The following is a 25,407-nucleotide window of genomic DNA, read 5'->3' on the forward strand; positions in this document are numbered from 1 at the left end:
AAGATAATATTAAAGCATTTAGACATATTTTTGGTACTCTTTTATTATATGAGATTACATATTAATGCAGAGGGATATGAAATGAATGTGGAAACATGTAGCTATTTGGGGAGAATGTTCAGTTGTTTCTGAGGACACTTTCATATATCATCATTCCTTGTCTTTCTTAACCTTCTCATGGTTACTTGTACTATTTCTATAATTGCAACTTTGATTAGAATCTTTTGTTGTTGTTCCAAAGTGAACATAAGAGAGATGGCTGAAAGCCAAGTGATTTTTCTAAGATTAACGTATGAGTTGAGGAAGAAAGGAGGAGATAAGAGTTTTCTTGAAGTTGCACATTTTTGTAAGACATTTATGTAATGTGGAGTAAACAGTTCAGATATAGGGAGGTGGAACTGCATTGCTGTGGGTGACCTGGCAGTGAAGGGGAGTAAAGGGCAGGAGGACACACTGGGCCAGTGCTTCATAGAGGATTTCCTGCTGATGCCCTTGCTGGAGAGAGACCTGAATGCTGTTTCAGAGTAAGCCATCTCGGAAGACCAGCTGTGGGTGCTTACACTTACTTCATTTTGCACTGAACCATCAGTCAAAGTTGGTGACCCCTCAGGGTCTTTTGATTTGTTTTCAGTTGTACTTCAAATGTAATCTATTTAGTTCTGCTTGAGCATTCTAGCTTTGGCTTTAGAGCATGGCAAAGTAAATGCTGAAGTTTTGAACACTGGGTGGCTATATTAAAGTTTTAGCATTTAAATATTTTTAAAAATACAGTTTTTAAAATTTATTCACTTTTATGTATATGAATTTATATATGTTTGTCTTTATGTGCCCCATGTGTTTGCCTGGTGCCTGCAGAGGTGGTTAGAGGACATTTAATCACCTGAAACTGGAGTTATGTTTGGTTGTGATCTACCACATGGGTGGCTGGGAACTGAACCCAAATTCACTACAAGAGCCTCCAATCTATTGTTGGTCCAGCATGGTTCATGATCCAATCAGAAAATGATTACAAGTAATTAAGACCATTACCTCCAAGAACTGTTGATTTTGGTAGAAAGATGGAGGAGCTCTCAGAATAAGTAAAAACAAACAAACAGAAAACTTATTTGCATTATTTTAGGAGAAAAAAGAGAATATTATATTGAATTGAAAATTAGAGTTCTCAGGAACTGAAGCACCAAGCAGCTTTAGGCTTCTGTCTCTGTTAGATTGAAGGGTTGCTGGCGGTGCTTGACTCTGGATTTAATAAGATAGGATACACTGTTTCCCTCCTGTACTCTGCTTACTAGTAGTTTATGCCTCCCCAGTTTTCAACTTGCCTTTTGTCATTGTTGCCGATTGAGTGATTTTTTTCAACTTCTCCTAGTTCAGGTTCCCAAGGGAGGACAGGTTAATTAGATTACATGAACACATTAAGATTCTTCATAGCCGTGAAAAGGTAGAGTCACTGGTGTACTGGAGCCAGCCTGAACTCTTTGCTCAGTGTTACCATGTTGTTAAACATGGAAATTACTGGGCAGCATGAGCCAGAGCTCACTGCTTCTACCTCTTTGCCTTGTTGGTTGGTAGACACTGTTGGTACCCTACTTAAGTAGGTTTATAGGTTATAGATATGCACTACCAGCAGGGCATACTGGTAGCTGGGAAAAAGTCAACTCTAACATTTTTAAGAGGATGCTTGTGGTTTATTTTTACAGAAAAGGGAACATACAATATATGGGGGCTGGAGGTGGTGACTCAGCAGTGAAAACTTCTTGTTGCTCTTCTAGAAGACCCGTGTTCAGTGTTCAGCTCCTAGCACTCACATTGGGCATAAAACAACCATAACTCCAGCTCCAGGGAATCTGACACTATCTTTGGCCTCTGTGGATATGTGTTTACTCACACAAACACACACATAAATTTAAAAAAAATAAAATCTGTATGTTTACAAAACATGCACATTTTGTATACTCTAGAGAAAATTTTGGTATCAGGAGTTGTGTGTAGCAGTAGTTGCTTGTAGGAATAGCTTGTGTATGTGTGCACATCAAGGTTTATTTTGGATCTTAAAATGTATTCCAAATATTAATAGGCAATTCAGTTTTCTGTAATCACAGTAATGGCAGGATCTTTAACTTCTCAGATAATATGGTGAAGTGTGTATAGGAAATATCCTAATATTGCCCTTGTCAAGGTCTTTTGAATTAACTTTCTCATGTGCCATTAAGGTCAGTGCCATACCCCTTTGGATTTTATTTCATATATGGACTGTAGCTTTTTGTACTACTTGCCTGTTTGGAGGATTCTAGTAGTCTGTCACTCTTTTTGGTGCTCTGATACAAACTTTACAGTACCATATCCTTGAGGTTACTTATCTGATGCACTTCATGAAAGCATCTTGTATTCCCTGTCCTAATGCAGATGGATTGCTCTCTGGGCAGCTACATATTTGGCATAGGGAAATGTCTGTTACTTTTTGTGATTTTTTTTGGATTCAGTGCCTTCTGTTTTTGATTCTGTAGAAAGAAAATTATTTTATACTTGTTTTAAAAGGTAAGGAATGTTTTGTTTAAGACTATTAAAAACCAGTGTCAAGATTATCACTATGGGGAAGAGAATCTAGCTCAAACTCATTTCCAAATATAATGATTTATGTTAACCAATGAGTGATGAGGGCGAGACAGTGTCAGTGGCTAGAAAATGACTAAAGGACAAATGTGACAGGATTCTTGCTGAAGGCAGGCCGGAATGGCCAGTTGTGTAGATGTGGGGCTTTGCAAGATTCTTCTTACAATTGGGCTGGAGAGGCTAAGACTAGGACAAAGATTAGGGCTCAGGGTCAAGGCTTCATGGGAGAGAAGTTCAAAGTCTTAACTGCAGTTTGACAGAAAGCCTGCCAGTGTCTTTTGTTACTTTGTTTTGTATTGTTTTTCTGTATCCTCAAATTGCTTTAGAAAGAAGTATTGTAGAGGTAGCAAACTTTGAATTCTTGTGTATTTATGTTGCTGAAATTGCAACATGGCTCAAATGGTGCAGATTTAGTTCTAGAGCCAGAAACCTGAAAGCCATTTACTGATTAGTAAGATTGATTCCTTCTGGAGTCTGCCAACTTCCACTGTTGGCTATCTTTTCCTACTTTTATTCTGGAGTCTTGTGATGAAGTTGAACCTTTCTGCATAGTTAGTTTCTTCTAGACCCTAGTTCATCCCGTGTGCAGACCCTTTCTCTATGGTGCCTTCATAGCTCTCAGGAGTAGGCTGTGGACATCAGTTGTTTGATGTTTGAACATTCTTCAGCTTATCTCAGCTTGTTACTTTGTAATATCTAGAAGTGTGTGTGTGTGTGTGTGTGTATTTTTCCTCAATTATGTTGTAAAATTCCAAGTTCATGATAGTTTTTCTCAGAAGCTTGATGGCAGTTTGATTCTCCTTCCTTAGTGTATGACTTGACTTTTTCCTTTCTTTTTTAGATCTTCTGTTATTGGGTATTATTGCTACCCTAAGTGGAGTATAAACTTAATTCATGACTATTTATTTAACTCAGTGTACTTACAGTTCCTAGGCACACAAAAATAGTTATAGAGCTGTTAATTTATGCAAAATGTTTTTCAAATTATAGGTCTCTGCCCATTTAAAGAAATGATAATAGTAAGGAAAATTTGATAAAAGAGAATAAAAGTTTCATTACAAATAGGTGGTTTATTAAAAATATTTGGAACGTGGGGTTGCAAGGTGACTCTGTGCATAGAGGTATGGCCTCATCCAGGTTCAGCCAAATGACCTAATGTCAATCCCCGGAATCCACATGATAGAGAAAGAGACCTAACTCCTACAAGTTGTTCTCTGGCCTCTGCACTGGTGCTGCTGTGGTGAATATGTTTCTCTTCCCCCACCCCAAAAGTATAATACACTTTAATTTCTTTTAAAAGTTCTGTTTCCAGGAGCACTACTTTAGCCATGTATTTATAATATGAATCAGACCCAGTATTTTCACATTAAAATGTGCTTAGATATAAAGTAGACTTGAATATTTCTTCTTATATTTAATTTATATTTTAAATAATTTGTGTGCATGTGTATGTGCGTTCCATGACAACTTTTGTTGAATGCACTAAGAATGTGGCTAATTTGAAGTGTAAGAGTGGCATGTGAGGTTGCTTGTGTAAAGCCCCTGTTTACTGGAGGATGGAATGTTGGGTGTAGGCTGCTGTGACTTCTAGTTGGGACTGAGTCTGAAAGACGGGTTTTTCCTTTCAACAAACCTCATCTTTGTTTGAGTATCCATAGTCCATGTAACCACAGCGAGGCCTTTTCGCATTTGGAAAAAGAAGAATGCATTTGAAACGTCCTTTCTTGTGCTGCTTTACAGTCTAAGTAGAGCCCCCCCATTTCTGTCAGTTGCAGAATGCATGAGGCCCCACCTACCACCCTCACATAATAATGAAACCTTGGAGTAGATGAGTTTTCTGTGAGGACTGAAGCCGCTGTCACCTTCCAAAGCCAGCCTGACTATCTGGAAGGGTGAAGGACTTCTAAAGTTGAAATTGTTTTGTACACTTCTCACCTATCCAAGTATTCACAAGGAAGAAGCAGCCTCTTGTCAGTGTTGTTTTATGGGATTGAATTTGAAATTTAGTGATGTTATAATGTGTGTTTTTAAAGAACGCAGTTCAAGTGGATACTTAAAAGTTTGGCGGGGCGGATTTGAGACATCAAATGTCTATTTTTAAAATGCTTCTGAAAAATGCAATAGTTGTCATTTTCTTCCATAAACTTGTGCCAAGAGATAATTTCCCATGTACTTGAGTATTACGCTAACTTTGTAAAGTAATGAGCTTTTTAAAATAGTCATTTCTCATATTTCTCCTCATGGCTTTATTTTTAAGGACAGGGAATTTTTCTTTACATACATTTACTAATATGAATTATATTTAAATCATAAAATATTGTGGCAATGGTTTTTCCAAATAAACTTATTTTATGGATTTATCATAAAAGTGGAGCATAAATTATTGTGTAAATAATGTGTTAACACCTTATTTGAGTTTTTATTTGATGATGGCATGGGGTATAAGCTGAATGGCACAGCTGTTATTGTTCAGTAGTTGCCCAAACTTCTGCATACTTGCACAGACACAAGGTGGCTATTAGTGTTTTTGTGATAAAAGCTTTGTGGTAAACTCTCAATTCTCACAATGGAAGTTTTAAATAAGCAATCGAGTGTATGCCGTAAGCTTATGCCCTGAGACAAGAGAGCAGGAAACATGATTTTAGCAGATTGCTCCCTGCGCTGTAGGCTCACTACACCTTGCAGTGTGAATTAATAATGTCTGCACGTTCAGCAGTAGAAAAACTAGTATTTCCTTCTAGGCTCTTCACAGAAGCCCCCGCCACCTGGCTGAGGAAACTGTTCTGATTGTATTGTATAAAGCACCCTGTCATTCTAGAATCAGGATGTAGTTTCATCCAGTTCCAGGATGATCTCTTTAGACAACTGGGTTTTCTCTTGTAGAGTTCTTAGCCTGATAGTGATTGGAGTAAAGATTCATAAACAGTGGCTTATCCACATTTTCTGATTATTGACACTTCAGCTCTTACCCTCATTTCATTATTTCCCGTTCTTTTTTTTTTTTTTTCTTTTACACTTTAAAACTTTTCCTTCTTGTATCGGAAATCTGCTGGCAGACTTGGGACTGGTTGTGGGTAAGGCCTGCTGTAAAAGTTACCTTAGGAAAACATTTGGCTGCTGGTTTGGAAGGAAATGTTTAGCAGCTCTGATGGCACTGCTGGAGCTCAGTGGGCTTGGATTTAATTTCTATGCACGCACTTTCTTCCGTTCAGTAGAGGTAGGAGTTTGTTGTTTCAAAGCTGAGCATGAGAATAGGGTGGTGCTATGTGAATGCTTATCTCAGTCGTCTCTTTGTATTAGTGTGTTGTAAATGTGTGAACTACTAGTGTGTGTTTTGGTTACTATATAGAATCATTCCTTCTGTGTTCATACTATTCACACTTACACTGAAGGGAGAGCTTGTTAGCATTTTGTACTCTGAGAAAAGTGAAAGAAATCCCCCGCCCCGAGGAAAAGAAATGTAACTTCATTTTCAGTGAATACTAGGAAGTCTTTAGTTTATTTCTTTAATTCCTCCTTGACCCAGTGATAATTCAGTTGAACTTTATTTAGTTTCCATGTGTTTGTAGGCTTTCTGTATTTTGTGTTGTTGAATTCTAACTTTAATCCATGGTGATCCAATAAGACACAGGGGTTTATTCCAATTATTTCTGTTATCTGTTGAGATTTGCTTTGTGACCAAGTGTGGTCAGTTTTTGAGAAAGTTCCATGAGGTGCTGAAAAGAATGTGTATTCTTTTGTGTTTGGGTAGACTGTTCTATATGTGTCTGTTAAGTCCATTTGAGTCATACTGTCTGTTAGGTTTCTTTTTTCTCTGTTAAGTTTCTGTCTAGCAGACCCATCCCTTGGTAAGAATGGGGTGTTGAAGTCTCCTACTTTTATTATATGGAGTTTGATGTGTGATTTAAGCTTTAATAATGTTTTTTTACATGTGTAGGTGCCTTTGAACTTAAATGTTCAGAATTGAGACTTCATCTTGATGGATTTTTTTCTGTGATGAATATGAAATATCCTTCTCCATCTCTTTTGATTAATTTTAGTTTGAAGTCTAGCTTGTTATCTATTAGTGTAGCTATACCGGCTTGCTTCTTATGTCCATTTGATTGGAAAATCTTTTCCCAATCCTTTATTCTGAAGTAAAGTCTGTCTTTGAAGTTGAGGTGTGTTTCTTACATGCAGCATATGTTTGGCTCCTGTTTCCGTATCCATTCTGTTAGCCTTCTATAAGTGTCTTCTTATAGGTGAATTGAATCTATTGATATTAGGGATATTAATGCCCAGTGATTGCTAGTTCCTGTTATTTTTGATTTTGTTGTTGGTAGTGGCATTGTGTGTGTGTTTCCCCTCTTTTTTTGGATTTGCTGGTGTGGGATTATCTATTGCTTATGTTTTCATGGATGTAGCTGACTTATTCTAGTACTTTCTGTAGGGCTGGATTTGTGGATAGGTATTGTTTAAATCTGGTTTTGTCATGGAATATCTTGTTTTCCTCCATCTATGGTGATTGAAAGTTTTGCTGGGTATAGTAGTCTGGGCTGGCATCCATGGTCCTTAGTGTCTGCATAATGCCTGTCCAGAACCTCCTGGCTTTCATTATTTCCATTGATAAGTCAGGTATAATTCTGATAGGTCTGCCTTTATATGTTACTTGGCCCCTTTCCTTTGTAGTTCTTAATATTCTTTCTTTATTCTGATTAGTATATTATTATTTTTAATAAAATGCTGATTAGCCACTAGCCAGGCAGAAAGTATAGACGGGGTGACCAGGCAGGAAGTAGAGGCAGCACAATGAGAACAGGAGAATTCTGGAAAGAGAAAGTTTCAGTCTGCAGCCATTACTCGGACGAAGAGGAAGCAAGATGTGACTGCCTCGCCGAAAAAGGTACCAAGCCACGTCGCTAACACAGGCAAGAATTATGAGTCATAAGAGTTAATAAGAAGCCTGAGATACTAAGTCAATCAGTTAGTGTTTTGATTACTATGTGGTATGGGGACTTTACTTTTTGGTCCAGTCTGTTTGCTGTTCTGTAAGCTTCTTGTATCTTCATAGGCATATCCTTCTTTAGGTTGGGAAAGTTTTTTTTCTATGATTTTATTGAATATATTTTCTTTGTCTTTGAGCTGGTATTCTTCTCCTTCTATCCCTATTAATTTTTAGGTTTGGTCTTTTCATGGCATCCCAGATTTTCTGAATGTTTTGTGTTATGCCTTTGATGTCTTTATCATTTTCTTTGACCAGTGAATCTATTTCCTCTAGAATATCTTCAGCATCAGAGATTTTTCTCTTCCATTTCTTGTATTCTGTTGGTTATGCTTGCATTTGTATTTTCTGTTGGTTTAGCCAGACTTTCCATTTCCAGAATTCCCCCAGTTTGTGTTTTCTTTATTGCCTCTATTTTGATTTTCAAATCTTGAGTTGTTTCTTTCACCTGTTTGTTTCTTTCTTGACTTTCTTGGCTTTCTTTAAGGGATTTAATGATTTCTTTCTTTCTTTCTTTCTTTCTTTCTTTCTTTCTTTCTTTCTTTCTTTCTTTCTTTCTTTCTGCTTGTTTTGATTTTTTAAGGGAATTTTTCATTTCCTCTTTAAGGACCTCTATCATCTTCATAAAATTATTTTTAAAGTCATTTTTTTCTGCTTCTTCTGCATTGGGATGTTCAGATCTTGCTGTTGTAGAACCACTAGGATCTGGTGGTACCATATTGCTCTTTATGTTGTTGGATGTGTTCTTGCACTGCCTTCTACCCATCACTTCCCCCAATAGGTGCAGGTAGTGTCTGTGCCTCTGGAGGGCCGCTCTTTGTTGACTGAGGGTCTGTCCTGCCCTGTTCCTGCAGTCATTAAGTCCCAAAGAAATCACACAGAGGTCTACATTAATCATAAACTGATTGACTTAGTATCTCAGGCTTCTTATTAACTCTTATGACTCATAATTCTTGCCTGTGTTAGCGACGTGGCTTGGTACCTTTTTCGGCGAGGCAGTCACATCTTGCTTCCTCTTCGTCCGAGTAATGGCTGCAGACTGAAACTTTCTCTTTCCAGAATTCTCCTGTTCTCATTGTGCTGCCTCTACTTCCTGCCTGGTCACCCCGTCTATACTTTCTGCCTGGCTAGTGGCTAATCAGCATTTTATTAAAAATAATACAAGTGACAGGATAAAAGACCTTTATCCCATAGCAGCTCTTAGTCCAATTGGTGCAGTTGGTGTCTGTGCTTTGTAGGAGGGGGATGCTGGTGCTGTGGAGATGGTTGGGTTTGTGGGGCGGAGTGGCACTTGTAGATTACAAGGTCCAATGGGAGTGGAGGCTGATTGGCTAGTTGGGCTGCAATGGGTGGGGGAGGGTCATGGGATGTGCCCCAGGACCTAGGGCCTAAAGATGGAGCTGTCCAGCTGGGACAGTAGTCAGTCACCTCTTTTGTCCAGTAGGTGCAGGCGGCATCTCTTGCCCTTTATTTTTATCATGTACCTGGAGTCAGTCTCTGGCTGTCTGTGTGTCCGTCCGTCCATCCATCCGTCCGTCCATCCGTCCGTCCATCTGTCCGTCCATCCACCCACTCACTCACTCACTTATCTGTTCCTTTGATGAAACATAGATCAAAACCAACTTGTGGATGAAAGTGTTTATTTTGTTGTCACAGTCTGTCACTGAGGGAAGAAAGGGCAGGAACTGAAGCAGAGCCCACGGGTGGAGTGCTACTTACTGGCTTGCTCTTCGTGACTAGTTCAGGTTACTTTCTTATACAACCCAGGACCACCTGCCCTGGAGTAGCACTGCCCACAGTGGGCTGACCTCTCCCATATCAATCATTAGTTAAGGAAATGCCCCATGGACAGAGGATGACTATTTCTCAAGTGAGAGTCCCTCTTTGGGGTATCTCTAGTGTATGCCAAGTTAACAAAACACCTAGTCAGCATACTCCCCAAGTTGTTTTTGGTCAGAATGTTTTTTTTTTTTTTTTTTTTTTTATATTTGTTACTCTTTTTTTTTTTTTATTATGGGGTACATGGTAGTTTTATTTTTAGAGATTTTTTTTTGATTTTCATTTCTTTTTTTTTTCTTGCTGATTTTTTTTATTAATTAATTAATTTAATTATTAAAGATTTCTGCCTCTTCCCCGCCACCACCTCCCATTCCCTCCCCCTCCCCCAATCAAGTCTTCCTTCCTCCTCAGCCCAAAGAGCAAGCAGGTTTCTCTGCCCTGTGGGAGGTCCAAGGACCACCCACCTCCATCCAGGTCTATTAAGGTGAGCATCCAAACTACCTGGGCTCCCACAAAGCCATTACATGCAATAGGATCAAGAACCCATTGCCATTGTTCTTCAGTTCTCAGTAGTCCTCATTGTCCATTATGTTCAGCGAGATCGGTTTTGTCCCATGCTTTTTCAGTCCCCGGCCAGCTGGCCTTGGTGAGTTCCCGATAGATCATCCCCATTGCCTCAGTGTGTGGGTGCACCCCTCGCCGTCCTGAGTTCCTTGCTCGTGCTCACTCTCCTTCTGCTCCTCCTTTGGATCGTGAGACTTCAGTCCAGTGCTCCAGTGTTGGTCTCTGTCTCTGTCTTCTTTCATCGCCTGATGAAGGTTAATATTCAGGGGGATGCTTATATGTTTTTCTTTGGGTTCACCTTCTTATTTAGCTTCTCTAGAGTCACGAATTATAGTCTCAATGTCCTTTATTTATGGCTAGAAACCAAATATGAGTGAGTACATCCCATGTTCCTCCTTTTGGGTCTGGCTTACCTCACTCAGGATAGTGTTTTCAATTTCCGTCCATTTGTATGCAAAATTCAAGAAGTCATTGTTTTTTACTGCTGAGTAGTACTCTAATATGTATATATTCCATACTTTCTTCATCCATTCTTCCATTGAAGGACATCTAGGTTGTTTCCAGGTTCTGGCAATTACAAACAATGCTGCTATGAACATAGTTGAGCATATACTTTTGTTGTATGTTTGGGCATCTCTTGGGTATATTCCCAATAGTGGTATTGCTGGGTCAAGAGGTAGGTTGAACCCGACTTTCCTGAGAAACCGCCACACTGCTTTCCAAAGTGGTTGCACAAGTTTGCATTCCCACCAGCAATGGATGAGAGTGCCCCTTTCTCCACAACCTCTCCAGCAGAGGCTATCATTGGTGTTTTTGATTTTAGCCATTCTGACCGGTGTAAGATGGTATCTTAATGTTGTCTTGATTTGCATTTCCCTGATTGCTAAGGAAGTTGAGCATGATCTTAAGTGACTTTTGGCCATTTGAACTTCTTCTGTTGAAAAGTCTCTGTTCAGCTCAGTGCCCCATTTTATAATTGGATTGATTAACCTTTTACGGTCTAATTTCTTGAGTTCTTTATATATTTTGGATATCAGACCTTTGTCAGTTGCGGGGTTGGTGAAGATCTTCTCCCAGTCAGTGGGTTGCCTTTCTGTCTTAGTGACAGTGTCCTTTGCTTTACAGAAGCTTCTCAGTCTCAGGAGGTCCCATTTATTCAATGATGTCCTTAGTGTTTGTGCTGCTGGGGTTGTACGTAGGAAGTGTTCTCCTGTGCCCATGTGTTGTAGGGTACTTCCCACTTTCTCTTCTATCAGATTCAGTGTGTTTGGACTGATATTGAGGTCTTTAATCCATTTGGACTTGAGTTTTGTGCATGGTGATATATATGGATCTATTTTCATTCTTCTACAGATTGACTTCCAGTTTTGCCAGCACAATTTGTTGAAGATGCTCTCTTTTTTCCATTGTATACTTTTAGCTCCTTTATCAAAAATCAGGTGTTCATAGGTTTGTGGGCTAAAGTCAGGGTCTTCTATTCTATTCCATTGGTCGACTTCTCTGTTTTTATGCCAGTACCAAGCCGTTTTCAGTACTGTAGCTCTGTAATAGAGTTTGAAGTCAGGGATGGTAATGCCTCCAGACAATCCTTTATTGTATAAGATTGTTTTGGCTATCCTGGGTTTTTTGTTTTTCCATATAAAGTTGATTATTGTCTTTTCCAGATCTGTGAAGAATTTTGATGGGATTTTGATGGGGATTGCGTTGAATCTATAGATTGCTTTTGGTAGAATTGCCATTTTTACTATGTTGATCCTCCCAATCCAAGAGCAAGGGAGGTCCTTCCATTTTCTGGTGTCCTCTTCAATTTCTTTCTTCAAAGACTTAAAGTTCTTGCCAAATAGATCTTTCACTTCCTTGGTCAGAGTTACCCCAAGGTATTTTATGCTATTTGTGGCTATCGTGAAAGGTGATGCTTCTCTGATTTCCCTCTCTGCTTCCTTATCCTTAGTGTATAGGAAGGCAACTGATTTTTTGGAGTTGATTTTGTATCCTGCCACATTACCAAAGGTGTTTATCAGCTGTAGGAGTTCTTTGGTAGAGTTTTTGGGGTCGGTTATGTATACTATCATATCATCTGCAAATAATGAAAGCTTAACTTCTTCCTTTCCAATACGGATCCCCTTGATCCCCTTATGTTGTCTTATTGCTATTGCTAGAACTTCAAGCACTATATTGAAGAGGTATGGAGAGAGTGGACATCCTTGTCGTGTTCCTGATTTTAGTGGGATGGCTTTGAGTTTTTCTCCATTTAATTTAATGTTAGCTGTCGGCTTGCTGTAAATAGCTTTTATTATATTTAGGTATGCCCCTTGTATGTTTTATCACAGCAATAGAAAGCAAATTAGGACAAGTTACACATATGTTATTTTAAAGCAAACATAAAATAATGTTCCCTCTGGCTCTTAGCATCCTTAGTGTTGTTTATCCTTTCTCCCGTCCCTCTCCCTGCATTGCCTTGACTCTCATTTCCCAGCTAAAACTCTCCCCCCACCCCTGAAAACATAAGAGTTTACCGTTTCAGTCTCTATTCCTAGTTCTATGAAAATTTAAATTCAAAGTTGATTTTGAGTGCAGTATTAGTTACTTTCCTTGTCACAGTGAGCAAAAAAAAATTAATAAAATCAAAATACCGTATACAAGCAGTGTGAGGAAAGACATGTTTATTTTGGTTTATGGTTTCTGGGCAATGGCTAGGAGGGCAGGGTGTCAGGAACATGTTGCAGAGCCCTCTTGAACGGTGTTAAACCAACAAACAGAGAGAGGCGCTAGGCTGGGGTCTATGTTCAAGGCCTGCCCTGTCACCTCCAACCCCATCTTCCAGTCAAGGCAAGGTTCTGTGTCCCAAAATAGCACCACCAGCTCAAGACCAGATGCTCAAACATGGAGGTGTGTGAGGGGCACACCTGATTGAAATTAAGACCACAGAAGAGGCTTAGATTTCTTGTCCTGGAAGTGTTTGCTGTGATAGTAAATTTATGCTCTGAGTTTATACACAGTGAAAACAGATAAATCAGTTGATATTCTGAAGCTGCATCTAGCTCATTTTGATTTTATTAATTTTTTGTAGGCAGTATTGCTTTTATGTTTTATTAGTTTTATGACTATTATTCTCGGGATAACAGTCCATCTAAATTTGATCTCTCCACAGATTCGGACCAGGATGTAGCAATCAAACTTGCTCAGGAACGAGCTGAAATAGTTGCTAAATATGACAGAGTAAGTATCTTTATTTATTCTTTGAGTAGGCTTTATTTAAAAATCCATATAAATATTTTTACTCAGTGGTAAAAATAATGACATTTTGAATTTTGCATGCAAATGGATGGAAATAGAAAACACTATACTGAGTGAGGTAACCCAGACCCCAAAAGATGAATATGGTATGTACTCACTCATAAGTGGATTCTAGCCATAAATAAAGGACATTGAGCCTTAAAAAAAATCCAGATAAATATAAAAGGGCTTAATTTTTGGAGAGCTGAAATAACAAGGCGTTTGTTCCCTTTGTGAGAACATTGAGTTCAACCCTTTTTTCTCTTATTTCTAAGAATTCTCCCTCTCTCCTTTTTGCCCCCCCATCCAATTTGTGCTACCCATATGTACATGGGTGTGCAGCTATCCAGTCGAGCATGCTCAACCTTCCAGGGACCACACCCCTAAAGGAAACTGCATCTACCTCTCCTGACATCCATCCCCTGTCAGGTTCCATGTCAGCCTACGAAGATGCCAGGAGTCCGGTGAAAGGTTTACAGCAGACTCTTAGTTAACAAGTTAACGGGGGGGGGGGGTGTCTTACATACCATCAGCACCCTGCCGTTCCCATCTGTTGACATTGCATGGCCAACCCCTCATTTCACTAGACATGATCAGGACCTCTGACAGCACCTGTTGTTAGGCCCTCAGGCAGCGTTGCATGGTTACCCCTCATTGGCTAGGCACTATCACTCTAACAGCTCCAGACCAACTCCAGATTGGGTCCTCTTGGGCCTTAACTTCCTACAGGCATGAGCTGCCAGGCTGGTCATTATTGTAGTTTTCAGAGTTCACAACTGGGTCAGACTGCTGATCTCTTCTCCCCCAATAGTCTACATAGCACCTCCTAATTCTAAGAAAACTAGCCAGCCGGGAGGTATTTATAAAAGAGCAGATTTCTTTATGGCCTGTATAGACATTGTTAGTGTTCGTTGTCCTCTCCTCTCTGTTTCCCCTCCCATCTTCTTTCCCTTTCTCCCTTTATATCACCTTAGCATGGAATATTTCTTAGTTTTGATGTAAAAGGTTATAATCAATTTATTATCAATAATTTCTCCATATTTGTCTCTTTTAATGGATCATAACATTTATTTGTAGGAGCCATGTTCTACATCTGCATCACTTGGCACTGTTGGCACTTAGCACTGGTTATTCATACTTGCAGTCACTTTTTCCCCACTATGCAGGGCTCACCCATATGTAGCTAGCCTAAGTAGGCACTGGGAAACCTTTTTTGACAGTCCTTGCCCATAGGATGTTCATAATCTGCTCGAAGGAAAACATGAGCAGCCATTATAAAATACACTTAAATGGAAGAAGTTTCTACAAATCTAAAATTTGAAGGGTTGGTACATTGTATTTGGGGGGTTAAAGCTTTTTGTTAGCCTATGAATAAGTGGTACCTAGAGTACTTAGAATGGTGATCTGGGGAAAGCATTTCCAGTGCACCAACAGTTAAGAGTTACCTATGAAGAAGCAATCATCAGAGAGTTGGAGTGCTTGAAGAAAACTGCAAAGGATCAGCAGGGGACAGTGCTGTGCAAGTGGGGAGGACAGAGAGCATGAGAGCCATTGCCAAGTAGTCCTTGCATGTTCAGCACTACAAACTACAAACTGAAGAGTGCTCTCAGTTTGCCAAGCCTTGAACTCATAGAGATCCACTTTCCACCTGCCTGTGCCTCCTGAGTGCTGGGATTAAATACATGTGCCACCATACCCTTTTGGAAGTCTTTTTTTTTTTTTTTTTTTTTTTTACTTTGGTCATAAGAGTGGGTTCAGGGCCGGTGTAGTTGGGAAACCAAACAGTGGAGAAACAAAGCACACATTGCCTTCTCGGAGAGGTTTGCATGAAAGGCCTGTTCTGGACAGTTCACTTGAGCACTTAAGGTTAAGGTGTGTCAGTTTCTTCTGCAGTAGCTTTCTTGTTCATTGACTTCTCTCAGGACATCTTTTGATGGAGAAGTAGCTATGTTAGCTCTTGCTGACACAGTACTTTTCATAGCTAATAATTAAGGAGCAGTGATTACATTGCCAAAATAGTTGAGTTAAAAAATAGTCATGTATTTGATCTGTCTGAGTAAAATACTTGGTGCTATAAATTCTCAATAACTCCTTTTGTCATCTCTTGTTTTAGGGGCGAGAGGGTGCGGAAATTGAGCCTTGGGAAGATGCTGATTATCTTGTTTACAAAGTCACTGATAGATTTGGCTTTTTACAGTAAGTCACACAGGTTGGAAGCTGTTGTTTTTCAGTTAAAATCTTACTATGGTCATCTCTTATTAAATTTAGAATTTTTCTAAGTGCTCTCGCATACTTTCTGGTTCCTAGGATTTTAAAATACTGTGATTAAAATTGAGCCATTGTTAAGAATATAACCTTTATACCATTCGTGTTTTGTAAAGAGCACAGTAAGTGTGTAAATGAGTTATATTAATTATTTAACAGAGTTAAATGCACATGGATAGCAGTTTATATTTCTAAAATAATTATAAAGCATTTGGTTTGACATAGATGAATTTTAAAGTAACTAGCAATTAGAATATGAGTGTTGCCTATAAATGAGCAATGAAAAATATGCCATAGATCTTCCTTATAGTTATAAATGTAATCATGATAATGCTTTTCAAAATTAACTATCTTGGCTGATGTATAAAAACTCTAGAGAGGGGGCTAGACTACTATAAAGTAATTCAGTTAAAGGATATTTGTCTCTTAAAAATATCCTGCAGACTAATGTCAGTCTGCTTGTTTAGGTCCTAGTGTTATCTAAGTTGGTGTGCCTTTTAGCAATGTGCATTCATTTTGCTGTCAACTGGCTTCTTGTCAGTGAATGATTTCATACTTCATCTATTAAAAAGAATCAAAATTATCTTACATATATCAAAAGTGTTTGGAGGCTTTGAAGAAATCAAGTATAGGAATATTTATAAAGTTCTTATTATGCTTTGAGATGGTGCCTATCTGAAATTTTCTCCTGGATAGTTATTAATCCAGAGACTTTGAACTTTGGTAGACAACAGAGCAGTGCCTACAATGAAATTACTGTTCTCAACTCCTGCTTCATTATTTTTATTTTTCCCTCTTCTTTTCTTTCACTTCCCCTTTCTTCTTCCTTTTCTGCCCCTTCTCCCCCTCTCCCTCCTGTACACCATCATCAAACATAGCCACAACTGTGATGGGAAGCCATTGTACATTTGTGTGAGTCAAGTGCAGAACTGGGATGTGAATCAGATTTTGAAGTACAGTTAATTGCACATTAGAATCAGTTGAAGAAAAAGATTTCTGGATTCTGCACTAGGTTTTGATTCAGCAGATAGGATGCAATTCAGTTCATTCTGACCATTCTATCCATATGATAATGTGTTTTTTAGAATTATAGTATAATCCAAGTAATATAAAGTACATATTAAAAAAACCCATACATTCCAAAAGGGTCTGTTAATTACCTAAATTTTCTTTCTTGTCTGTTGAAACAAATTTAAGTGTTACAAACACGTTCTTACCCAAGATCCTAACTTGTATCTGTCGGTTGGAAAGTTGTAGTCAGGGTTTTTGTTTCTTCCTTGTTTGTTTTTATTTTATTTTGTATTTTTAACTTTGAGCTAATGTTTGATTAGTTATAGTGGGGAATATTAGTCGATAACTTACCTTGATAGTAGTAGTAAGCGCTCATTGAACCCTTGCTGCTGTCAGGGGTGTTCTAAGCATTCACTCATTCAAAACTTCTTTGGGGTGGGTTCTCTTTCTCTGGTTTTTAGATGGTGAACCTATAGTTCAAAGAACTCAAGTAAATTGTTGAGTTTATGGACAGTGTCAGCTCCTAGGATGGGATGGGTCTAGGACAGGTCTCACTCCAGAGTCATGTTCTGAGTTGCTGTGGTGTACTGCCTGTTATTGCCTTCTTTTGATTTAGTGAGAGAAATACAGGATAAGTGCTTTGAGATGGCTACAGAGGAGGCTGAAATGGCTTCTTCTATTGACATCTATACTAAGATAGCAAAGGTCCACATTTTTGAAAATGAGACTGATTGGTATTAGTTCTCATGACGTCACATTTGTTCAGAAGACCCCCCCCCCCTTTTTGTGTGTGTTTTATGTTGGAGTCCCAAACCAGAAGCCTAAATGGGAATGATGAGGCAGAGGAGTGGATTCCAGTGTGACATTAGGCTTTTTGGTTTTTGTAACAGTGCCTACTCTCAACAAAGCACTTTCCCCAGAGTTTGCTGCAGGCATCTTTTATCGCTTGCCACAGTAGATGGGGCTTTATCATACTGTTGGATAAAGTTTTTGCTGCAAGCATCCAGATGTTACTCTCTTTCACACCTTAATTAAAGAGCACCTCTTCTATCTTAGCTGTGTATAAGTCTTGATAGCTGCTGCAACTGAAATTAGATTTTAAATTAATTGTCAATACAATAAAAAGAACAGCCTTCCAGCCTTTTCTGGATATTGCTCAGTTCATATCTAGATACAGCTTTAGAAACTTAAATTCTTTGTTATGATGAGTAAAGGAGTGAAAGTAGTTAACACAGTATAGATTGATTTGGTTTGATAACAGCATTCACAATATGTCCGGAAGCTATTGGCAAAACAGCCTGGGATGGGGGTTGCAGCTACAGAGAGGAAAAGTTGAGCTTGCTTAAGCGGTCGTAGAGGTTTAAATGTTTTAATCAAAACTAGCTACCACAGCTCTGCTGGACAGAATGCTTGGCATTTGAACAATGGTAAATAATGCTTTTAGGTCACAGGCTTTTAATAGGAGAAAGAAGTAAAAGGAAACTACCAAAAATAGAGGAGATCAAATTAACTCTAAGCATCAGATGCTCAACTACTTATTCAAATTTGTTTATTTATAAAATGTAGTGGACTGCCCATAGGTTCCCTTGCTTATCAAGATTAACTGTTTTGATTAGGAAGGCTTGGAACTCTTTTGTCAGTTTTATATGTAAATTTTAACTAGATTGAATCTAAACTTAGATAAAATTTGCTTTAAAACCAGAATTGAACCCCAGTCAATATGTTCTACTTAATTGATTTTAACTCTTAACAAATTAGGTTTCCAAGTGAGTGTTTATTGCACATTTACAGAAATATTCCCATGAATTTGTTGAGAAATGACAGAGACATACTTAGTAATACCAAATTCAAACCTAATCCAGATGAAAAGCATGCCAGCTCAGGTTTCTGCTGTGTTCACTCACTCTTTATTTGGAAGGGCTGCCGTCAGCACAGTGTTCTGAGTAGCCCTCAGGTGTCTGCAGGCAGTACTTCTCCTCTAGTGGGTTGCTACCACCACAGGGGTCGACTAGCAGATAACCTGTTATTTACATTACAATTCATAACAGTAGCAAAATTACAGTTATGCAGTTCCTATGAAATAATTTTTGTGTTTGGGGTCACCACAACATGAGAAACTGTTTAAAGGGTTGCAGCATTAGGAAGGTTGAGAACCATTGCTTAGAGCAGAGGATAGGGAGTAGTCATGTGTTACCAAGAACCAGGTGCTAAGTGTTTTTGGATTTGTAGACAGACCATGTGTCTTTGTTCTGCTCTGTCTTGTGCTCTGCTGCTGTAGTGTGAACAACCCCAGTGTCTAAATGCGTAAGAATGACAGTGTGCCATTCAAACTTTATTTACTAAAATAGACAACAAACAAGATTTGACCTGTGGGTCATGGTTTGCTGACCTGAAGGAATACTCATCTATGTATTCCAAACTGTGTTCTTTCCTCCTTTCTACTTGATGGAGGTTTTGGTAGCAAGATAGAGATTATTGGAGCCAGTGTGGTGGTACATGCCTTTAATACCAACACTTAGAATGCAGAGGCAGACCAACCTGGTCTACAAAGTGAGTTTCAGGTCAGTCAGGGCTACACAGAGAAATCTTGTTTTAAAAGGAAAAAAGAAAGGAAGGAAGGAAAGAAAAACGAAAGATACAGATTATTGACATAAGCAAAACGTGATTTTTAGTACACATCTGTTTGGCATATTTATTGAATACCTTGACTGTTCCAGCTCATGTTCTGGACAACACACAGGACTTTTAGTGAGGTGGCATTCTCTGTTCTCAGGTGACTGTGAGCCTCAGTGTTTGTCACCACAGAGATTTGAGAGCAAAATCTGTGAACACAACAGATTCTGCATGGAAAGTTTTAGATATAAGATATGAGAACCTAATCTTGCTGTCATCCGCACGAATGCTGAAGCCTGTATTTGATTTCCTCAGTCCATACCCTTCTTATTTGTAGACTCTGGCAATAGCTGAAGAACATTTAAGTGTTCTGGATTATGTTGTATTGAATATTTCTGTGTTAGGCTAAGTGACTAAGTGAAAATCTTGATTATTTATGAAAAATGGGATTTGGGTTTTCTCTCTAAGTTCTCTTGGCTTTTATACTACTTTTGTCTGTTTCATTGCTGTGGCTCAATGGTTCATCTAAGGACTCTTCAGAGAAGCAAAGAATGACATAGAAATGCTAGCTCTCGAATAATAACCTGTCATGTTTTCAAAATCATGCCACTTGATCTCAAAAGAAATCAGAAGCAAGAATATGCACATATTATTGCCAGAACATCCATACTATTGAGAAAGCTGCTGAAATCAACTTTGTTTATATGAAATACTTTATTTATTACTAACAGTTAATATAAGAGTCTCAGGATATTTTAATATTAGAGGTGATGGCATACACGAACCAGAGAAATGGTTTTCTTCTTTTTATATTAAAAAATACTGGGCTGGAGAGATGGCTCAGAGGTTAAGAGCCCTGACTGCTCTTCCAGAGGTCCTGAGTTCAATTCCTGTAGGGATAAGCCCCACCCATTAGGGGGCGTGTTCTCCTCGGGCTAATGTTTACTGATAAATCTGCCAGGCGTGATCCCAGCAGCCTTTTTTCTGCTTTCCTGTTCTCCGCGGGAACCTGTGGTCCTGTAAGTCTATTTCCCCATTAAAGTTGTATATATTTTTATAATCTGTCTGCATTCATTTACGCCGTTACAAATTCCCAGCAACCACATACATGGTGGCTCACAACCATCTGTAATGAGATCTGGCGCCCTCTTCTGACCTGCAGGCAAACATGTGGACAGAATACTGTATACGTAATAAATAAACAAAATCTTAAAAAAAAAATACTGTTGAAGTTATAGCAGTAAAGTTTTATTTTACAGATTAAAAGTGGAAGTTTCCTTTTAATTCACAAGTCCATTGGAAGCCAACTTTTCTCTTTTTTTGATACTAGTAATTAAACGTAAGGCCCCACTCTTGCCAGAAATGTACCATATCTTACCACTGAATTACATCTTTAGCCTCCGTGTGTGTGTGTGTGTGTGTGTGTGTGTGTGTGTGTGTACGCACATGCAGTTGCTAAGGATTAAACTCAGGTCCTCATGCTTGCATAGCAAACACTACTACAGACTGAGCCATCTCTCCTGCTTCCGCAACCCTCATTTTATGATTTTACTTTGAGATGGGGTCTCACTCAGTTGCCAAGGCAGGCTTTGCACTCACTGAAACCCAGGAAGTTGTTGAATTTGGTATTTTTCTTCTACTCATCCCCTTGATTAGCTGGGATTTCAGTCCTCTTCCTCCAGGCATGGCTCTATATTTTTTTCTTCATGAAAAATTTTAGTAATTTATTTTAGGCAGCAGTTTGATCCAGGAGTGAAAGTGATAGTCTAGGGCACAAGATGGCAGACCGACCTGTGGGTCAGGGCCAAATCCAGTTTACCACTTGGTTTGTAGAAGTTCTGTGGAACTTAGTGTACCCGTCGTTTGTGAGCACTGCCACGCTAGAGTCCAGGGAGTTGTGAGAAAGAGTGTGTAGAACATTTCCTACTGTCTGTGACAGGGGTTGCTGAGCCTGGTCTAGGGCAGTGTTCTCCAACAGAATTTTCTGCCATGACAGAAATGTTCAATGTGCCTCTAGCAACATGACTTTTTTGTAGTCAGGCGGTAGCTTGCTTCTAACTGCTCCCTGTAGGATAGAGACTACTGTGTTTGAAGATGAACAGCATTATTTGTTGTTGAATTTGGTGGAATGGCAGGAAACATGAAACACGCATCTCTTATAGTGACATATTACATATAATACATGCTGCCTGTAGGATACAATCAGTAAAAATCTGCTCTGATGTCAACCATTTCATGTATGTTGTTATTCTCTGCAGTGAGGAGGAGCTCCCATATCATAATGCAGCTGCAGACCGGGTAAGTGTGGCTCTTTGTTTATTTGTGGTTATTGATGAATTTCCTCTAGAGGAACAGAATCTGCTTTTGTGATATTTGAATGCTGAATCATATGTAACTGGCATCATTAGAATTTGATCATAATTGTATTGCTGTTATGAAAGGAATTCAAATAAGGGTGAAATAAGAGGATTTATAAGATTCTCATCTTTCTTTAAAATTAAGGAAAAAGGAGCTGGGTGATGGTGGCACATACCTTTAATCCCAACAGGAGGAGGCAGAGGCAGGCGGATCTCTGTGAGTTCAAGGTCAGCTTGGTCTACAAGAATTAGTTCCAGGCCAGGCTCCAAAGCTGCAGAGAAACATTGTGTTGAAAAAACAAAAACAAAACAAAAAACAAACAAAAAAAAGTAAGGAAAAAGTCAGCAGTCTAAAATGCTCAGCCCCAGCTTAAGGCTCTACCTGTATGAAACACTTCTCTGTGGCAGGAATTTCCATCCATCCATATTGTGTGTGTGGGGGGGGGGGTGAGGGGTATTCAGTTTTTTTCTCTCATTTTTGTTAATTTTTTGAAAAGTATACCCAGTGTATTTTGATCACACCTTTCTCCCATCCTCCTTTCCTACCCATTCAACTCTGTGTCCTTTTTTTGTATTTATTCCATCAAGTACAGTTTGTGCTACCCAGATACTCCTGAATGTGTAGCCTTCACTGGAGAGTGGTCAACCGTAAAGAAAATTGACTCTCCCTCCTTCCTCTCCCAACAGCTGTCAACTTCCAACAGCTTCTGAACTAGGGGTGTGACTTCTTCCCAACCTCCCTTCTCCAACTGAAATTTTGTCTGGCTTGAGTTTGTGCAGATCTTACGCATGCTGTCACAACTACTGTGAGCTCATATGTACAGCTGCCCTGCCGTGTCCAGAAAGCAGTTTTCGTATAATATCCACTGTCTGTGACTCTTAGGCTCTTCTATCATAATATCTGAGCCTCAGAAGAGAGGGTGTGGTATAGATGTCCCATTTCAGATGAGCATTTCACAATCCCTTATTCTCTACATCTGAACAGTTGTGAGTTTCTGGGTTAATCACTATCCACTGTAAAAGAAGCTTCTCTGATGAGGCTTGACAGTTATACTAATCTATAACAATAAGTCATTAGGAGTAAGGCATCCCAACTGATGATTATGTACGCTCTGGATAATAAAGCACCATTCTAGACCTGTAGCTCCATAGAATGTAGCTGTCCATGAGATTTTATCAGCTCCCCTCAAGTAATGCATAGAACGTTTCCCATCATCACTTACCTTTTCACATTTTAAGGACTAGACAAGTGACACAGTCACCTGTCAGCTTTTCTGTAAACATTGTTCACTCTCCTTAGCCAGTAGCTGGGTCTACACCTGGGCATACCTGAGAAGTAGAGATTGGAAGTTTGAATTGCTCAGAATCACTTTACTCCTCTGTTCTCTTCCAAAATAAACTGTAGAATGAAAGTGAAAGTACTTTGTGTGTGTGTGTGTGTGTGTGTGTGTGTGTGTGTGTGTGTGTTCTACTGGGGAAGGGGCTGAGCTTCAGACAATGCAGGTCAAATTAATTATAATTTGAAAAATATTTTAGGAAAATTTTCTGAGATCAATTTTTTTTTTGAAAATCAAAACTGTAGAAAACCCTTAAGATGTAAAGAATTGTTATTTGCATATATGAAGAACAGCTGTGAACACCTGCGGGTGAAAGGTTGCCAGATTCTCTGACAACATCATAGCCTAGATGCTTTGACAGGGAACTTTCAATGGCTGCATCGCTGGCTGGTGTGTGTCTTGCCCTGGACTAGCTACTGCTTACAATCCCAGGACCGAGGAAAGGGCTTTTTTTTTTTTTTTTTTTTTTTTTTTTTTTTTTTTTCCTGCCTGTGAGAAGCCCTCTGTCCAGTGACTAGAGAGCCATTTGAGGCAAGATGGGAGATGATTGATATGGGACTCAGGTCTTTAGTACTGCCGAAGTGACATGGAGGTCAGGAAAGCAATCTGTGTAGATCAAGAGTACATGAAAAGGAAGAGGCAGTGATGGTGACCATCTTGTGAGTTCTGCCTTATGGGAACTTTGTGTCAGACTGTCCTAAGTGGCAGCATAAGGATTTGCTTCTGCCTTGCCCTGCTTTACTAATCATCTGGCCCACTGTTACACACACAGGGCCTCCATCTTCCCTCAGCTCCAATGCTGTTGTAACCATTACAGATAGTCTCTGTCTTATGATAGTTTTGCCTAAAGTTTGCTCCCTCCCTCCCTCCTTAGTGCCACAAAATCCATACTTTAGATTTTGAATTTTGATCTTTTCCTTGGCCTATTGGTTGACAGATCTGCCCAGTAGACAAATGTCCCCATCACAGTCAATGTGTGCTCCTTCTCCCAGACTCCAGCCCACAGTCTTCTGAGTTGTTGTTGACTCTCCTCAGACCCTATCTCATCTCTCAACCAATGCTGTGAGCTTGGCCATCCAGGTCTACTCAGAATTTTTTGACTTCATTTTTACTTCTGCTACCCTGGTCCACTGTAATTTTTCTTCTGGAGCTTCCTGTCTTCCTAGCTCAGCCCTTGCCCCTTTCTCTCACTGTTTTAGCTGTTCACACAAACAATTAGAAGGATCCTGTTAAAATGAGTTAAAATCATGCCACTTTCTGATTAGAATCTCCTAATACCTCCCCTGTTCATCCACAGTAAAGCTCAAGTGCTAAGAGTGATCCTCAAGGTGTTGTAGGACCTCACTCTTTGCCTTGTGCTACTTCGTTTCATTCAATTCCTGGGTCCCTAGTATCTCCTGAATGTGTGGGTGGGACAGAGTTCCTCTCAAGGCTTTCCCACTGGCTTCTTCTTGTGGGTATTTTGCTGTCCTCATAGTAGTTGCAAGGCTCAGCCTCTTTAGTTCCTTCAAGAATTTACTCTAATATCACTTATAGGATATGATTGTTCATAGTCATCTAACCTAAAGTTGGGAACTTCTCTCCGATGTTAATTATCTTCTTTATTTTTTTTCTGTATTGTACATAACACAGTTTACGTGTTAGATATTTTGAAGATCTTTTTCACTCATCTGTCTCTCCCACTAGGTTGTAATCTGTATGAGTCACATACCACCTTCTTTATATCACTGAATATATTGACTTAAAAGCTGCTGGAGTTTGCAGATATTGTAGTGTCCTGAACTAGAAAGGTCAGAGAAAAAAGAATTAAAATTGTTGCTTGTTTTTTAAACAAAGGCTAGGTTGTATTAATCTAGTAAAAACTTCTCTCTCCAACTCTTCCTTCACTATTTGTAATTTTTTGGTTGAGAAACCTTAGAGTTTTTAATCTAGTAATTGGATAAGCCAAGAAAAGTTCTAGTAAAGAAGAATTGTAAGGCAAATTAGTGGAGGCTTTGTGCTTAAAAAGTAAGCGTGTTTAATTTTTTTTTTAAGACTGAGCTGTATAGTAAGATTCCTGCCCAATACAAGTATGTATATGATTACTTAATTAACTTCTTGTTTGAAGTTCTAATATAATAGGAAATTACTAAAAAATAATCTGTGTACACCTTAATGATTTATTTAAAATTCCAAGCATGATGGGTGGCGCATGCCTTTAATCTCAGCACTCAGGAGGCAGAGGCAGGTAGAACTCTGTAGTTTGAGATCAACCTAGCTTTCGTAGAGAGTTCCTGGCCACCAGAGGTACACTGTGAAATCCTCCCTACCATTTCTGTAAAAAACATTAAGATGAGAACATATTTGTATATTTACTTGTCAGTGGGGTAAGAGAAGGTTTTGAGGTAGTTTCTTCCTTAGAGCCTTTTCACACATTATGTGTGTTTATTTTATGGCCTTCTTTAATTTTTTCTGCATTTATTTGTTATGAATGCACCCATGAATGTATGCAAGCTTGCATATGTGTGTATGCACATTTGTGTGTGTTATTCACAGCACACATGTGGAGGTTGGTTCTTTCTTCCACCAGGTGGATACTGAGGTTTCAACTCAGGTTGTCACGCTTGGCAGCGGG

At 39.1% G+C, this 25,407-nt stretch overlaps 1 protein-coding gene across 2 annotated transcripts in view; it reads left to right on the forward strand.

Moving 5' to 3' along the window:
* Positions 1-25,407, forward strand: part of Usp6nl (USP6 N-terminal like) — a 141,586-nt gene that overhangs the window by 70,806 nt on the left and 45,373 nt on the right. The window contains exons 3-5 of one of the 2 annotated variants that reach the window (XM_057787904.1): positions 13,086-13,153; positions 15,324-15,419; positions 21,358-21,397. In XM_057787904.1, the coding sequence (XP_057643887.1) occupies positions 13,146-13,153; positions 15,324-15,419; positions 21,358-21,397 (144 nt within the window). In that variant the 5' untranslated portion in view covers positions 13,086-13,145. The remainder of the gene's footprint in view (positions 1-13,085; positions 13,154-15,323; positions 15,420-21,357; positions 21,398-25,407) is intronic. The other variant, XM_057787902.1, reaches the window with a different exon arrangement.

This window comes from Chionomys nivalis, chromosome 13, assembly GCF_950005125.1.
Source record: "Chionomys nivalis chromosome 13, mChiNiv1.1, whole genome shotgun sequence".
Classification (NCBI taxonomy): Eukaryota; Metazoa; Chordata; class Mammalia; order Rodentia; family Cricetidae; genus Chionomys; species Chionomys nivalis.